General features: G+C 41.4%; 1 protein-coding gene and 1 pseudogene across 2 annotated transcripts in view; one reads left to right on the top strand and one right to left on the bottom strand.

The window, feature by feature from the left end:
* TAF1 (TATA-box binding protein associated factor 1) overlaps window positions 1–17,241 on the top strand; it is a 97,198-nt gene that overhangs the window by 49,515 nt on the left and 30,442 nt on the right. The window contains 4 exon segments of the mRNA XM_031660477.1: window positions 4,114–4,181; window positions 5,864–5,986; window positions 6,712–6,804; window positions 6,890–6,974. Of these exon segments, the coding sequence (XP_031516337.1) occupies window positions 4,114–4,181; window positions 5,864–5,986; window positions 6,712–6,804; window positions 6,890–6,974 (369 nt within the window).
* On the bottom strand, window positions 2,862–3,770 carry LOC116272067 (annotated as a pseudogene). The gene has a single exon (XR_004180796.1). The product of XR_004180796.1 is annotated as a polyadenylate-binding protein 2 pseudogene (transcript).

The raw sequence follows: 17,241 nt of genomic DNA, 5'->3' as shown, positions 1-17,241 counted from the left end.
AAGGGGACCTGAGCAAGCACCGCGGGATTCCCTGAGCCACTTTAGTATTCTGCAGAGTTTCCATTAGCAAAAAGACTCTTACAAATTGAGGCCCCTTGACCCTGGACTGCGCAGCCTCCATAATTGTAAGAAATTTCTTTTTTTTTTTTTTTTTTTTTGAGACGGTCTCACTCTGTTGCCCAGGCTGGAGTACAGTGACATAATCACAGCATAATGCAGTCTCAATATCCTTAGGCTCGATGATTCTCCCACCTCAGCCTCCCAAGTAGCTGGGACCACAGGTGTGCTTCAGTGCGCCCAGCTAATTTTTGTATTTTTTTTTTTCTTGTAGAGATAGGGTTTCGTCACATTCGAACTCCTGGGCTCAAGCAATCTGTCCACCTCAGCATCCCAAAGTGCTGGGATTGTAGGTGTGAGCCACCACCCCCGGCCCCAGTAAGCAGATTCAATTGTTGTAAAACAGCTTATAGCATACTGTGTTGTGCTGTCTGCAGTAAATGCATTTATGATGTTTTCCACTGATTATGTGTTTATTGGGATGTAACCCTATCATAAGTCAAGGAGCATCTGTATCTCATATGTAGCTCCTCCATAATTTATGGCAACCAATATATTTCTCTATTTATACGAATACTCTATTTTTTAAAAAATTATTACGGAAATTGGTAGACACATTCAGAAATAAAAGAGGAAATAAACTTCAGTGCTATTCACTCAGTTCAACACTTTGTTAGCATATGGTCAATCTAGTATATATTTTCAGCTTTTGTATCATTTCATCCATAAATACTTAAAGCATTTATACTCTGTCTTGCAATAATTTATTTTCAAGTCATTTCTTTGACTAGACCAGCAACTATCTTTATTTTATTTTTTTGTTCTATTTTTTGAGATGGGATCTCACTCTGTCACCTAGGCTGCAGTGCGGTGGCACAGCCTTGGCTTACTGCAGCCTTGACTTCCTGGGCTGAAGCAATCCTCCTTTCTCAGCCTACCAAGTAGCTGGGACTACAGGTGCATGCCATCACGGCCAGCTAATTTTTGATTTTTTTTTTTTTTTTTGTAGAGGTGAGGTCTTGCTATGTTGCCCAGGCTGGTCTCAAACTCCTAGGCTGAAACAATCCTCCTGCCTCAGTCTCACAGAGTGTTGGGATTACAGGCATGAGCCACTGTGCCTGGCCTAAACCAGTAAGTCTCATAGGCAGGAAGTCTATCTTATTTTTCCTTATATTCCCATCATTGAACACATTGTACATAGTCATTAAACATTTATTAAATGAATAAACAAGTGAATGCTGAATTAAACAGTAAGTGAGAAGAGAACTGACATTTAGGCTCTGGGGAGCACTAACAAAAGGATAGACAGAGGAATACAATCTAGCAAAGGATATGTAAAAGAAGTAATTGGAGTTACTAGCTAAATGAAAATATTTTAGCTTCTTTATGATGAGCTTAAATTAGGGCATTCATAAGCAGGGAGTGTAAGAGATAGGTCAGATAGTTCAAGGATTTTCTGAAGCTTCTGATAGGGATCAGTGTGGAGATTCGTGTATTTTTTTTTTTTTGAGGCGGAGTTTCACTGTTGTTGCCCAGGCTGGAGTGCAATGGCACAATCTTGGCTCACGCAACCTCCACCTCCTGGGTTCAAGCAATTCTCCTGCCTCAGCCTCCCGAGCAGCTGGGATTACAGGCGCCCGCCACCGTACCTGGCTAATTTTGTATTTTTAGTAGAGACGGGGTTTCTCTATGTTGGTCAGGCTGGCCTTGAGCTCCCAACCTCAGGCCCTGCTTGGGCCTCCCAAAGTGCTGGGATTACAGGCCTGAGCCACCGCGCCCAGCCCAGAGATTATTTTTTAACAGAGGCTTTGGATTAACCCAATGTTATTAGAACATCACAAACCATAAATTCTACAAACAAAAATTGCAATCACAAATTGTATATGCTAAGTGTGGGAAAATTACAAGGTACCCATCGGTTTCTTTAGGCATTCTTTTTTTTTTTTTTTTAGTTTTCAAAAACAACTTTATTCATGACACATATTTTTAAAAAAATTCCCACCCCTGGAAATGAGCTAAAAAAACCAAAATACACTTTTCACCTCCCTGTTCCCACTTCTCATTCCCTCCAAATAAAAGGGAAAAAAGGCAAAGGGAAAAAAAAAAAAAACTGAAAAACAAAACACTCCTAAACCTCCCAAAACAAGGTAGTGCATTTCCCCAGGGGGAAGGGTAATTTACACTGGAACCACTGGGAGCTGAATGGAGATCTTCCGGCTACAGAAACCTGCAAAGAAAGACACTCAAAACAGAAAAAGAAGCACAAAAGGAAACAAAATAGATCACCAGGCAATCTGGAGGAGCAGGGAGCCGGAGAAGAGGGCTGGGGTGGGTGGTAGACTTGACTGGACAGGAGCAGGCAGGACGGGACTGTGAAAGGTGAGGAGAAGATGGAGGGAAGGTAACAAGCAGAACAGTTTGGTGTCCTTCCAGAGCCCTGGGTAAAAAAAAAAAAAAAAAAAAAAAATCTCCTACCACCCACACTCACCTACCCTTGAGCAGCACCCAAGGGGGTGAAATGGTGCAGGGAAACATGGGGAGCAGCTTACGCAGTTGAGACGTGTCCATGGCGAATCCCCAGAGTAAATAAGCAGCCTCCTGCCCTACTCCCTGGGCCTTCCCCTACTCCCCAAAGCAGGTCCCTCCTCAGCTGTTAGTTATGGGATTTTCCCCCCTTCCGCAGTATATCTTTTTTTTTAAAAATGTTTTTTTTCCCATCAGGGTCATCTTCTGTTTTTTTTTTGTGTGTTCTTTTTTTTCCCCTCCTTTCCTCTTTTTTTCTTCTCTCTTCTCCTAATACTTTTTTAGTAAGGGGAATACCATGATGTTGCTCTAGCCCGGCCCCTGTAGACGCGACCCTGGGGCCTGCTGTTAAAACCACTGTAGAATCGAGAGAGGTAACTGTTATAGTTGGTGGTCTGGGTGCGGTAGCGGGCTTGTGGGAAACCCCGGTCTGTTGTGCTGATTCCTGGTCTGTTGGTTCGTTTTGGGATCACCTTGATTTGCCTTCCTCTAAATAGGGACTCATCTGAGACCAAGGAAGTCCTCACTGATTCTTTGTCTGAGAACTCTGTATATGCAAACCCTTTGGGATGGCCACTAAATTTGTCACAGAGTATGGTGACACGGTTGACTGAATCACAGCCATGAAAGTGAGCTTCCAGCTCTTCTGCTGTTGCACCATAGTCCACATTGCCAACATAGATGGAACGGGCATCAGCCTCCATCTTCTCTTCAATGACATGATCGCTGGGCCAGCATTGCCTAGAGGTGGACTCGTATTCATCTGCTTCTCTACCTCTGTTCTGTAGCTCCTTTAGCTTCTCAGCTTCTTCTTCCATCTCCCTGACTCGAGTTTTGATAGTTTCCAGTTCCCGGTCCTCAATGGCGCCGTACCCTGGGTCACCCTCGACCAGTCCCGGCTCCTCCTCCTCCTCCTCCTCCTCTTGGCTGCCAGGGGCTCCCGAACCAGGCCCAGGGCCCGGAGCTCCCGCGGGAGTGGGGGTGTCGGGCTGGGGCGGCTCCTCTTCGGGCTTGGGCTCTGGCTTGGGGTCCAGCAGCAGCTCCTCAGGCTCCAGTTCCTCAGACTCCAGGCCATTCCCGTAGTCCCCTGCGCCCCCCGGGGTCCCCTCCCCAGCCTCCCCACCGGCCCTGGGCACAAGATGGCACCGCCGCCCTGGCCTGGGGCCCCGACCATCCACAGCCCCCGCCATCCGCAGCCCCTGCCGCCTGCTCACTCTTCAGGCATTCTTAAATTATTGCTCCCCTTCCATAGTATTATGTTCAAGGTATTAAAGGCAGCAGTAGTACTACCGTGTGTAGATATACACAAATTAAGGAAAGAGTTAAAATTAGTTTATTCATTCATATTGTGTACCTGCTATGTTTTAGGCACTGAAAAATGGATATAAGTCTGGTATATTTGTCTAACCCATCAGTTAGCCTGGTGCCTGACACATATTAGGTTCTTAAGCAAGTGCATTAAGAGGATAAAGAAGTGTTGGCAGATTTTGCCTTCCATTTTTAATGGTTTCATCTCTTACTGTTCCTCTACAGGGCCAAAACACTCATTGACTCAGATCTCTCAATCCATGCTGGATCTCTGTGATGAAAAACTCAAAGAGGTAAGACAGAGTGAGAGAAAGGCAGTGGAATTTGAAGGAGGAGGGTATATCAGTGTTTAGGAAGTAGGGAATTTAACAGAAGGAAAAATATATGTGGGAGTAGCAGATATTTAGTATATGTGAAGGCTGGAAGGGACTTTAGAACTCATAGGCCAGTCCCTTTTGTAGATGGAAAAACTGGGCCCATAACTCATTAGAAAGGGCAAAGGAAAGTGAGTTTCCAGGAAGTCAGCTGTAGCTGAGAGACTAGTCAATGTTTTAGGAAGGAGGAATTTTAATTTTTTCTTCTTTGTATTTTTAACCAACCAAGCAGCAAGTGCTAGAAGTTTTAATTTTTAAATGATAATCTATCTATATTCCCTCTTCTTACCAAAAACATTTAATGGTACTTTATAAACCTACAAAAGTGTAAGTATGAAGTAGACATTTCACAAAAGAGGATAGCTAGCCAGTAAACATGGAAAGATTCTCAACTTGACGGATTATTGAGGAGATGCAAATTTAAACCACGATGTCACTACATACCCACTGGAAAGGCTAAAATTAAAAAGACTGACAATACTAAGTGTTGATGAGGATTTGGAGCAATAGGAATACAAACTTTTTCCTACTAGAGTCTAAAATAAATTTATTGGGTTACGTCCCATTATACAAAAGTCACTAATCAGTAATAATGTTTAGTGTTGTTCAGCAGTAGTTTTATACCAAAAACAGAGAGCATGATCTTAAAGCCTAAATCGCTAAAGATGTTTTTTTTGTGTGTGTGGCAGCTATGATGTTGACACTCAGGGAAGTATAAATTTTGGTGAACCAGAAGAATAGAATGTAGAGTACCTAAAGAAGTTGTTGACGTATCCATTTTGACCGTTTTACTGGAATATCTTTTTTTTGTTGTTGTTGTTGTTTTTTTTTTTTTTTTTGAGAGAGGGTCTCGTTCTGTCACCCGGGCTGGAGTGCAGTGGGATGATCTTGGTTCCCTGCAACCTCTGCCTCCTGGGTTCAAGTGATTCTTGTGCCTTGGCCTCCTGAGTAGCTGGGACCACAGGCGTGTGCCACCACGCCCAGCCAATTTTTTTTTTTTTTTTAATTCTTAGTAGAGATGGGGTTTTGCCATGTTGACCAGGCTGGTCTCAAGCTCCTGGCCTCATGTGATCCACCTGCTCGGCCTCCCAGATTGCTGGGATTACAGGTGTGAGCCACTGTGCCCAGCCTGGAATATCATTTATCTTGACTTTTTGTCATTCCGTAGACAATTCAAAGTTACACTTTCTGGGGCAAGGGTCATAGATAGCTAGCTGAACCTTAAATTGTCCTTAATTTTTTTTTTTGAGATGGAGCCTCGCTCTGTCACCCAGCCTGGAGTGCAGTGGTACGATCTTGGCTCACTGCAGGCTCCACCTCCCAGATTCATGCCATTCTTCTGCCTCAGCCTCCCGAGTAGCTGGGACTACAGGCGCCCGCCAACATACCTTGCTAGTTTTTTTTGTATTTTTAATAGAGATGGGGTTTAACCGTGTTAGCCAGGATGGTCTCGATCTCTTGACCTCGTGATCCACTCGCCTCAGCCTCCCAAAGTGCTGGGATTACAGGCATGAGCCACCACGCCCAGCAAATTATCCTTAATTTTTCTGTGGTGATCACACCTTAGGGAAACTTCTGTCTTGGCTTTGCTTTAATTTCAGAAAGAAGACAAATTAGCTCGCTTAGAGAAAGCTATCAACCCCTTGCTGGATGATGATGACCAAGTAGCCTTTTCTTTCATTCTGGACAACATAGTCACCCAGAAAATGATGGCAGTTCCAGATGTAAGCTGTCTCTGTGCTAAATATTGTGAGGATCATGCAGGGGAAAGGAAAAATGTATAGGGTGTACGTGTGTGTATTTTGGAGAGTCTAAGTGGGTATGTCAGTTGTGACTGGTATGTGATTTTAAATATTGACCTTTTTGCTGTATGGGTACATTATCTTTTTTTTAAAGAGTACATTATCATTGAAGTCAAAGAGGCCAGGAATCTTTGGATGTAGGGAGGTTTTTGCTTCCTGTTGCTGACATTCAGTATATGAATGCTCCTGAGTAGCCCTATAGAGAGAGGGTGCTAGCGAATGTGAGGCTTTTGATTTAAAGGTACTTCTAAGCAAATGATACTTTGATAATTAGACACCATTGGTTGTCTTTTATTTCGTTTTTATATTGTTATGGTGATCCTCCCTAGGAATTCTCAACAGTTTCCTTTTGCACTATAGGAATGTGTTCTACGTGTGTAATGCTATAAAACTTCCGGATGGGACTAGGGAATAAGAAATTTTAATTATGACTTTAGAGCAAGTGTTTTTACCCTATCATGGCATAGAAATCCTTAAAGGAATCTGTGAACCCCTTACATTATATACAGAAGTTTTGTATGATTATGTGTTTTTCTAGGGAAAGAGTCCATAGCTTTTTATAGGAATATTTGTAACCCAACAAAGGTGGTGAAATTCTGGTATGAAGAGTGATTTCCATTTAATTTCTTATGCTTTCTATTTACTAGTCTTGGCCATTTCATCACCCAGTTAATAAGAAATTTGTTCCAGATTATTACAAAGTGATTGTCAATCCAATGGATTTAGAGACCATACGTAAGGTGAGTGACTGATTTGATCTAAATGCCTTTTTGTAATCAAGTGACTGTGTGTGTGTATCTGAGTGCCTGATTCTTTTCATCACAGAACATCTCGAAGCACAAGTATCAGAGTCGGGAGAGCTTTCTAGATGATGTAAACCTTATTCTGGCCAACAGTGTTAAGTATAATGGTGGGTATTTCTCTTTATTTTCTTTCCATGAATCCATCCATCTTCTATCCATCTGACATTACTTAGCATTATTAAAAAAATTTTTTTTGAGACAGGATCTTGCTCTCCTAACCAGGCTGGATGCTGTGATGTGATCATAGTTCGCTGAACCAGGCACACGCCACTGCGCCAGGCTCTTTTTTTAGTAGAGACAGGGTTTTGCTGTTTTGCCCAGGCTGAGCTCAAGCAATCCTCCCACCTCGGCTTCGCAAAATGCTGGGATTATAGGCATGAGCCAACACTCCTAGCCAGCATTATTAAAATTTATGTGCATAAAGCAGCCTTGAGCAGTGATCGCAGAATCAATTGAGTGACTTAGTCTTTTTATTTTTATTTTTTTGAGATGGAGTTTCACTCTTGTCGCCCAGGCTGGAGTACAGTGGCGTGATCTTGGCTCACTGCAACCTCCACCTCTCCCAGGTTCGAGCAATTTTCCTGCCTCAGCCTCCTGAGTAGCTGGGATTACAGGTGCCTACCACCACGCTCAGCTAATTTTTGTATTTTTAGTAGAAATGGGGTTTCACTATGTTGGCCAGGCTCGTCTCGAACTCCTGACCTCAGGTGATCCATCTGCCTCAGCCTCCCAAAGTGCTGGGATTACAGGTGTGAGCCACACTCCTGGCCAGGCCTTTTTTTTTTTTTTTTTTTTTTTTTAAAGCAAGCATATATTTTAGTGTGTATGTTGTATAAAGATTGCTATTAGCCTTTAATGATGAAAAAGTAATATATGCTTACTTTTGAAATCTCGGAAGGCACAGAAAAATGAAGTGAGAATAAAAATCAAATGGATATTACTTTGGGCTCTGAGCCATCACTGCTTTTTCCTAGAATGTGAAAACTCACCTATGTCCCAGGCCCTTAGATGGAGCTTAGGGAAATGGGTAGCTATAGACCGTGGTGAGCTTCCTTGGTGCATGGAGTTTTGCTCAGTACATGAGTTGATTGAATAACATATGCCAGGCTCTGTGCTAGCTGCTTAATCTACTGATAGGAGAGACAGTCAACTGTCCTCAAGTAATTCACAATCCAGTTGGCAGAAAGAGACAATTAAAATGCAGCTTGGAACCAGGCATGGTGGCTCATGCCTGTAATCTCAACACTTTGGTAGGCGGAGGTGGGAGGATTGCTTGAGGCCAGGAGTTTGAGACCAGCCTGGGCACACATAGCAAGACCTTCCTTGTCTGTATAAAACACTTACAAATAAAAGCTTAGCTAGGTGTAGTGGTGAGTGCCTGAAGTCTTAGCTATTTGGGAGGCTAAGGCAGGAGGGTCACTTGAACTTAGGAGTTCAAGACTGCAGTGAGCTATGATCACGCCCCTGCACTACATCCTGGGTGACAGCAAGACCCTGTCTCTATAAATAAATAAAATAAATAAGTAAAATGCAGCTTGACAAGGGCTATAATAGAAGTATGTGCAGAGTGCATCAGACGAGAGCAAGGAATATCTTAACTGAGAGGGAAGGCTTCATAAACAAACTAATACAGTTTTTAATGACAATTTTTAAACATTGAGTACTTATATGTGCTGGCACTGATAGATATTATAAATATCAAATTATATATGGTTTCTGTTCCAAATTAGTTTAGTTTAGTTCGGGAAACAGAAAAGAAAAATTATAGTACTTAAATTTTATTGCTATAAGCATGCACAGAGTATCACAGGACAGTATATCTAAATTAGAGTGGGGCGGGGTGCGGTGGCTCACGCCTGTAATCCTAGCACCTTGGGAGGCCAAGGCGGGCGGATCACTTGAGCTCAGGAGTGCAAGACCAGCCTGGGCAACATAGTGAGACCCCATTTCCAAAAAAAAAAAAAAAGTGGGGTTAGAGGAAGCTTTCTGGAAGAGGATTTTCTTTCTTCTTTTTCTTTTTTGTAAATAGAGATGGGGATCTTGCTGTGTTGCCCAGTCTGGTCTGGAACTCCAGGACTCAAGCCATCCTCCTATCTTGGCCTCCCAAAGTGTTAGGATTACAGGCATGAGCCACCACACCCATCCAGAAGAGAATTTTCTTAAGCTGAATTCTGAAAGGTCAATGGTGTTTACTTGGCAAAGAATGTGGAGGAGAAAATGTTCTAGGTAGAGAGAACAGCAATATGTAAAGGCACAGAGGCCTGAAATTGCATGATAGGTTTAAGAAACAGGCCGGGTGCGGTGACTCACGCCTATAATCCCAGCACTTTGGGAGGCCGAGGTGGTGGGATCCCCTGAGGTCGGGAGTTTGAGACCAGCCTGACCAACATGGAGAAACCCCGTCTCTACTAAAAATACAAAATTAGCCGGGCGTGGTGGCGCATGCCTGTAAGCCCAGCTACTCAGGAGGCTGAGGCAGGAGAATCGCTTGAACCTGGGAGGCGGAGGTTGTAGGGAGCCAAGATGGCGCCATTGTACTCCAGTCTGGGCAACAAAAGTGAAACTCCGTCTCAAAAAAAGAAAAAAGAAACAAGGTGTTGGGGTTGCAGTTCAAGTGTACATATTGGTGAATAACTGTTTAGAGAGGCAGGCAAGAGTCAAATCATAGAGGATTTTGTGTGCTATACTTGAGTTTGTACTTGATCCTAAATAGGAAAACACTGAAGGAATGAAACAGGGAAACGATTTCTTATAATTCCTTAAACAAATAGAAGAGGGAGCTAAGGGCATATGAGAGAATTATCTGGCATACTGAGATTCTCAACTAAGAATCCACATGATTATAAGACTTTTCTCCTGTAATTTTTAGCAGTAAGTAGTATGACTGTTAAGTTTGTCAGAAGGTGCAGAGTATTGGAGAGAAAAGGTGAAGGATTGGTCAGTCGGAAAGACTGATGAAGAAATAGGCGTTCTGGGCAGAGAACACAATATTTAATATCATGGAAGAATGAAAGAACAGGGCAAGTTCAGGGAATTATATGTAACTAGGACATGCATATATCAGTTAAGAGATGAGACTTCCATTTTTGTTCATTCTGGTTTGGGTTGAAAGAATCTACTTTCTCACTTTGCTCTGCTTATTACACATTGGAAATTGGAGAGTGGAAATGTCCCTTGTTGGGTCAATTATCCATTATTGTTTCATGAAAACACCTAAAGTTAATCACCCAGAATTCTGGCAGTGGAAGTGTTGGTAAGCTCACAGACGTCTAAAAAAGACTGTGTGTAGCAAGTGATAAGCAAGAGTGTTACAGAAAGGCACTTGACCTGATGATGCCTGACTTAGGACATAGGGCAGACTTACAAGGAGCTTATGTAAAACAGTAAGAAAAACCCAGAAGATACTAATAAAAAAGTAAGCAGAGGGCAGATGGACAAATCACAAAAGACGAAAATTAAAGAGGTAACAAACATGAATAAATATTGTGTTGCACTAGTAATCGAAGAAATGCAATTGGGCCGGACGTGGTGGCTCATGCCTGTAATCCCAGCACTTTGGGAGGCCGAGGCAGATAGATCACCTGAGGTCAGGAGTTCGAGATCAGCCTGGCCAACATGGTGAAACCCCCATCTCTACTAAAAATACAAAAGTTAGCCAGGCGTGGTGGCAGGCTCCCGTAATCCCAGCTACTTGGGAGTATGAGGCATGATAATTGCTTGAACCTGGGAGGTAGAGGTTGCAGTGAGCCGAGATAGTGCCACTGCACCCCAGCCTGGGTGACAGAGTGAGACTTAGTCTCAAAAAAAAAAAAAAAAAAAAAATTGAAAGAGGTTTTTTTTGTTTGTTTGTTTTTTGTTTTGTTTTGTTGTTGTTTAGACGGAGTCTTGCTCTGTCACTCAGGCTAGAGTACAGTGGCATGATCTTGGCGCACTGCACCCTCCACCCCCTGGGTTCAAGCGATTCTCCTGCCTCAGCCTCCCGAGTAGCTGGGATTACAGGTTCCCGCCACCGTGCCCGGCTAATTTTTGTATTTTTAGTAGAGATGGGGTTTCACCATCTTGGCTAGGCTGGTCTCAAACTCCTGACCTCATGAGCCACTGCATCCGGCCAACTCAGTTTTTTAGTAGACATAATGGTAGTGAGACAGGTGCTCTCACGCTTTGCTGTTGGCAGTATAAAATTGTGTGAGATTTCTGGAAAGCTATTTGGCAATATTGAGAGACTAAAAAATTGTTCAGACTATATTGAACAGACTTTATTGTCAGGTAGACTTGGATTTGAACATTGGCCCCAGCACTTAATAGCAATGTGACTTTGAGCAAATAACTTAGTCTCTGCTTTTCCTATCTGTAAAATAAGAATAATAGTACTCCCCTCTGAGGGTTGTTGTGAGGATTAAATAAAATAGTGCATGTAAGTAGTTAGCATGTGGTAAGATTATAATCCTAATCAGAGATGTAGTCAGAGGTATTCATGATACTGTTATTTATGTTAGCAAGGACTTATTTAACTTGAACAGTTGATGTAAAGGGGATGATGTTATATGTTTTCCATGGTTTTTCCTTGTATAGGAAACAGGGGAACTCTCCTAAGAGGAAGTTGACTTTTGAACTGAGTTTTGAAGAATGATGATGATAATAACTACTTATTGAGCACCTACTGTGCCAAGGAAATAGTCAAGTGGAAAACGGTGGAGAAGTTCCTGGCAGATAGCACAAATGCAAAAGTAGATGAAGGTGCCTTGGATAGGGAAATGCCGGTAGTTAAATATGACTAGGATGCATAGTGGAATTACATTTGGTAGTGAGATTCGAGATTTTAAAGGTAGAGGGGCCAAATCATGAAAGGCCTAGTATGTTACACCAAACCTTTAGAAGGAGAAAGGGACATATCAGGTACTAGTACCTGAATGTATCATTCCGAAACCTATCTGAAGAATGGATTGGAAGAGGGGAATAAGATAGAGACCGGTAAAGAAACTATTGACAGCATTCCCAGTTAAAAATACTGACGGCCTGAACTAAGATCAGTATCAATAAGAGTAAAAAGATGAAGACGGGTGTAGAGATACTGAGGAGGTAGAATTGATGTTTCATAAACGGTTAGAAGTTGGGGGCATAGGTAAAGGATGGAGATTTTAAGATGGTATCAAGCACTCATGCTCTTGGGGGAAACATAAATTAGTACAAACGTTTTAGAGGACTGTAAATGTTCATTTCCATTGGCTAAGCACCTTCACTTCCAGGGACTACTCCACACAAGTTTATAAAGGTACATGTACAAATGTTCTTTGCAGCATTGCTTGTAATTGCAAAAACATGGAGCATTCTAAATATCCAACAATAGGAAATTGTTTTAAAAATGGCACATCTATATGATGAAGTACTGCTTAGCTATCAAAATGGTAGACTTAGCTAACAAATTAGGTGTATTTGTGTATACTCATATGAAAAGATATTCAAGTTGTATTATTGAGAACCATATTACTCAACAGTATATTTAGAAAGGGAGGGTCACAAATTTGGATTCTATGGACAGGTAATACAAATGAGTGAAATGGGCTATGTTGTGGGGGCCAATGAACTGGAGAGCAGGTACCCCATCTAGGAGTCAGTCACTGTTTAGCTCAGTTGTTGCCATGGAATTGAATTACCAAAGGGAGAAATGGAGAATAGTTTTTACTTTATACTTGTTTGTACTTAGGTATTTGAATTTTTTAGTGAGCATATGTGCTCACTAAAAGTATTATGTACTTTTGCAATTAGGAGAAATTTCCATTTTTGGAAGGATGAAGAAATCAAATGACGTCCAAAGTTCTGACTTGGGCAACAAGTGGTGCCATTGACTAATACGGGAAATACAGGAAGAGTGGTTTGGAGAAAAGATAGCAGAGTTCAACTTGCTATGTTGTATTAGGGTAGGACATCTAAGTGAAGACTTTTAATAGGTAGTTAGCTGTATACAAGTCCAAAGCTCAGATGATATATATATATATATATATTTTTTTTTTTGGGACACAGTCTTGGTCTGTCACCCAGGCTGGAGTGCAGTGGTGCGATCTCGGCCCATGGCAATGTTCGTCTCCCAGGTTCAAATGATTTGCCTGCTTCAGCTTCCCAAGTAGCTGGGATTACAGGCACATGTCATCACACCCAGCTAATTTTTGCATTTTTAGTAGAGACGGGGTTTCACCATGTTGGCCAGGCTGGTCTCAAACTCCTGACCTCAAATGATCCACCTCCCTCGGCCTCCCAAAGTGCTGGGATTATAGGTGTGAACTTTTGCACCTGGCCTCAGAAGAGAGTTTATACTATAAATACGGTTATTTTTCAGATTATCAGCATATAAAAATATAAGTAGATGAGCTCAAATAGGGAGTAGGGTACATTCCTTGAATCCTCTGATGTTGTATGTAAAATATGATTATTTTACTGAGTAGAAAGACCATAGATTTTATCAGATTATCAAAGTTGTGTGTGATCCCAAAAAAGATAAGAATCACTGTTTAGTTTAAGAGAGGATGTGGGATAAGAATAGACCTGACAAATTCCAATATTTAAGATAATAGGTGAGGCCTGGCACAGTGGCTCACGCCTGTAATCCCAGCACTTTGGGAGGCCGAGGCGAGTGGATCATGAGGTCAAGAGATCGAGACCATCCTGAACAGCATAGCAAAACCCTGTCTCTACTAAAAATACAAAAAATAAGCTGGGCGTGGTGGCATGCGCCAGTTGTCCCAACGGGAGGCTGAGGCAGGAGAATCACTTGGACCCGGGAGGCGGAGGTTGCAGTGAGCCGAGATTGCACCCCTGCACTTCAGCCTGGCCACAGAGCGAGACTCTGTCTCAAAAAAAATAAAAAAATAAAAAAAAAGTGAATATGAAGGAGTGGCCAGAATGAAAGAAGAAAAACTAGGAGAGAATAATATACTGCAAACTAAGAGAAGAGAATTTCAAAGAGGGAAAATTACCAACAGGTCAAGTGCTACAGAGAAGACCAAAGAGGATGGTTATTAGAAGAGTTATTTCACTGAAGTGGTAGAATAAAAAGCCAGACTGCAGGAGTTATGAATGAATGGGAAGCAAGAAAGTAGAGATTGAGAGTTGCCTGTGAAGGGAAGAAGGAAGTAGACAATATGTTGAGGGGATGAAGGCAGTTGGACAGAGGAGACCTTTGTATAGGTCAAAGAGAAGAAAAGGATATGAAATGCCTATGAAAGTGGGAAGATAGACATTGAGAAAGTTTCCGCCTAAGTAACATCTTAGTTCTCTGTAAAGCAGGAAACGGTATTTTTTGCTGAGATTAAAGTACGAGAAGGAATTTGAAGAAAAATATCAACAAGAATTATTTTTATGGGAAATTGGAAAAGGAGCTGATTAGGGACATTTCAGAAGAATGCTGTTGAGCAGCTTTTCAGGGTCCAGCTGAAGATGGAGACTTTTTTTTTTGAGCAGTATCATTTGTAACAGTTCTGTAATTTTTGTCAGTGCTCATCAGATCAAGTTAGGAAACTGAGAAGGCAGATGATAAAATTGATTCAGGATTGAGATTTTGTTTTGTGGATGTGCTGGAAAGATTGGGAATTGTGAGGGTATTAGCAAAAGAAAAAAAAATTATTGAAGTTCGGGCATCTCAAACCAATAAAGGACGCTTTATTGCAGAGGATTGTGACCGTATAGTCTCCAGTTTGGGGGAATATCTCAGAGCAGCTTCACAAAAGCTTGCAATTTATTTGGCAATTTGTGTTTTATCTTAAAAACTTATGCAAATTTTCCTTTAGGCTTATCTGTACTTTAACTTGCTTTAAATTTCTTACCAAATTACTTCACATCCCCTCTCCAATCTTCAAGTAAAATTGCTGATTCAGGAAGCTATACAACAATGATCCCATAGCTTACTTTGGTATCTTCTTCTGCATTACCTTAGTTTTTAAAACATGGGGCTGATCATACATTAAAGTAATGCCAGGAGAGGCTTAATATGTTGAGAGATAGAAATTAATGGGCCTGGCAATTTTCTTGAAGTAAGAGAAAGAGAATGAAAAAACTGGACAGACACAAGGCTGTGGTAAGAAAGTTGAATATTTGGAGTTGAAAGTTCCAGAGGTGAAGCAGTTTTCACTAGATAGCATTCTGGGTATAGCCATGGATGTGTTTGGTAGCCATGGATGTGTTTGGCTGGAGCAAAGGTGCAAACTATTGGCACAAAGATTTGCAGGGATTTGGATAGGTTGTACATGTGAACAATAAAGTAACTCACTATGATGGGAGAGATTTGGAGCCGAGAGAATGATTGTGCCAGGTGCATAAGTTTTTGTGAATGAGAATCAGTTAATAATGGTGACTAAAGGTGAAGAACACAGATTTCAAACTCAGGTGTCCTGCAGGGGCCAGGCAAATAATGTAAATGACTAAGGTGGGCCAGGTGGGATTGTGCTAAACTAGAAGAGTGCATGCATATTCCATCTAAAGCAGCATGTCCTTCATCTGATTGTTGTCCTAAGGAAATGAGTATCCTATGTTGCTAGATGTCTTAATTTTTCAAGAGAAGCTGAAAATCTGAATTTTTTTATGTGACATTTCTTAAATTTTTACGTATTTGCAAATAGTTTAAATGTTTCTTTACTCCGTTGGCCAAATAAAAACATGTATCTGTAGGCCAAATTTGGCTCCAAGTCTTCAACCTCTGGCGTAGTGAAAAACAGGCCTTAGAGTAGGAGAGATTTTTTTTTATCCCCAAGAAGAAGTAAATAATGTCTAGGTAGTAGCAGTGGACAGCCTAGAAGGCTGACTTTCCCCCTTCTTAACCAGTGGAATAGGAAACTTCTGAATAGGGCTATAAGGGTTAGTGGTGCCATGTGATATGAAATGATGACATCTAGAAAGACACCATAAAGACATTGAGAAGTTAAAGGCACATGAAATATTTCCCACTATCAGGTGATACACACGAAATATTTCTGTTTAAAACTTTGTTGGTTCAGCCAAATATGATCCTGCCTCTTTTTTTAATAGTAACAAAGTCCAGGCTGGATGCAGCGACTCACTCCTGTAATCCTAATGCTTTGGGAGGCCAAGGCAGGAGAATCTCTTGAGGCCAGAAGTTCAAGATCAGCCCTGGCAAGAGACCCTGTCTCTTAAAAAATTTTAAAAATTACCTGGGCATGGTGGTGTGTGCCTGTTGCTGAGCCCAGGAGTTCAAGGCTGCAGTGAGCCATGATTGTGCCACTGCACTCCAGCTTGGTTGACAGAGTGAGACCCTGTCTCAAAAAACAAAAAATATAAATAGTAACAAAGTCCATGTGGACTTTATTCTCTATGTTAAAATTTTTATTTTGTAAAATTTTATTGTTAGTATTAAAGTTAATCTAAATTAGTAGAATGATATCTCTAATTAACATTATTTTGACTCTTTATATTCAGATCCTTCACTCATAATATACTGCATATGAGCATATTTCTGTAACATTTTACACTGACTTCCTTGACTTTGTTAGTCACATATTTAGCCCGTGAACTATATTGTGTATAGCCAGAATACTTAGCACTAAGATTAGGGTCATTAGGCAAAAACCAGAAGATAAGTAACACTCCATATAAAACACATCTGGACATAGGCAGCATGTATCAGAGGAATTGGTCTTGTCCTTAAGTGATGACAGTGGACTGTACGCCAGCTGCCACGTAAGTACTAGATCAATTTCAGAACCTCTGTTCATGTTTAAATAGCATTTGAAAAGAACATTAATACAGGGAAGTCCACAACTTTAAGTGGTTGGAGTTATTTACAGCAGTCCCCAAAGGACCACAACAGTTAAAGGAGAGAGTCATACAGATAAGTCCCTTCTCAAAAATACAACCCAAACTTTTTGCCGGACTTAACAAAATTGGCAGAGGCCTTACTACTTAATGTTTAGTTAAATTTGAAATGAGCTGCATAGTCTGTGGCTATACCACCCTAAATGTGCCTGATCTCATTTGAAATGAGCTGCGTAGTCTGAACCAATAGGTGATGCTGAGCTAGTCATGATGAGATTCCCCTTTCCCAAAGATTTCATAGCAAGTTTCTCCTCTAGTGCTCTTAAAACCAAAATCAACTCCAGTAAGAAACCATCTTTAGGATGGACATAGGTAGAACTTGTGTCATGAAACCTGAGAGCCCAAAGTTTTAGAATGCTCAGTTGGACCCCACAATCTAGATATAAATTTACAAAGAAAAACTGAGAAATCTCCCCCTATCCCCAACTTTTGAGTATCTCCCAATCTTTTGTGGGCTCTGATAGTTGTTCAGGTTATAGGACCTTTGCCTGACATTCTGGGGTCTCATCCTATGCCTGTGTAGCTTAGTAGTTATTCAGGCAAAGACTAAAGGGA

The sequence above is a fragment of the Papio anubis genome, chromosome X (assembly GCF_008728515.1).
Source record: "Papio anubis isolate 15944 chromosome X, Panubis1.0, whole genome shotgun sequence".
In the NCBI taxonomy this organism is placed as follows: domain Eukaryota; kingdom Metazoa; phylum Chordata; class Mammalia; order Primates; family Cercopithecidae; genus Papio; species Papio anubis.
The sequence above is the reverse complement of the archived record's forward strand: the minus strand, read 5'-3'. Positions and strand labels throughout refer to the sequence as shown.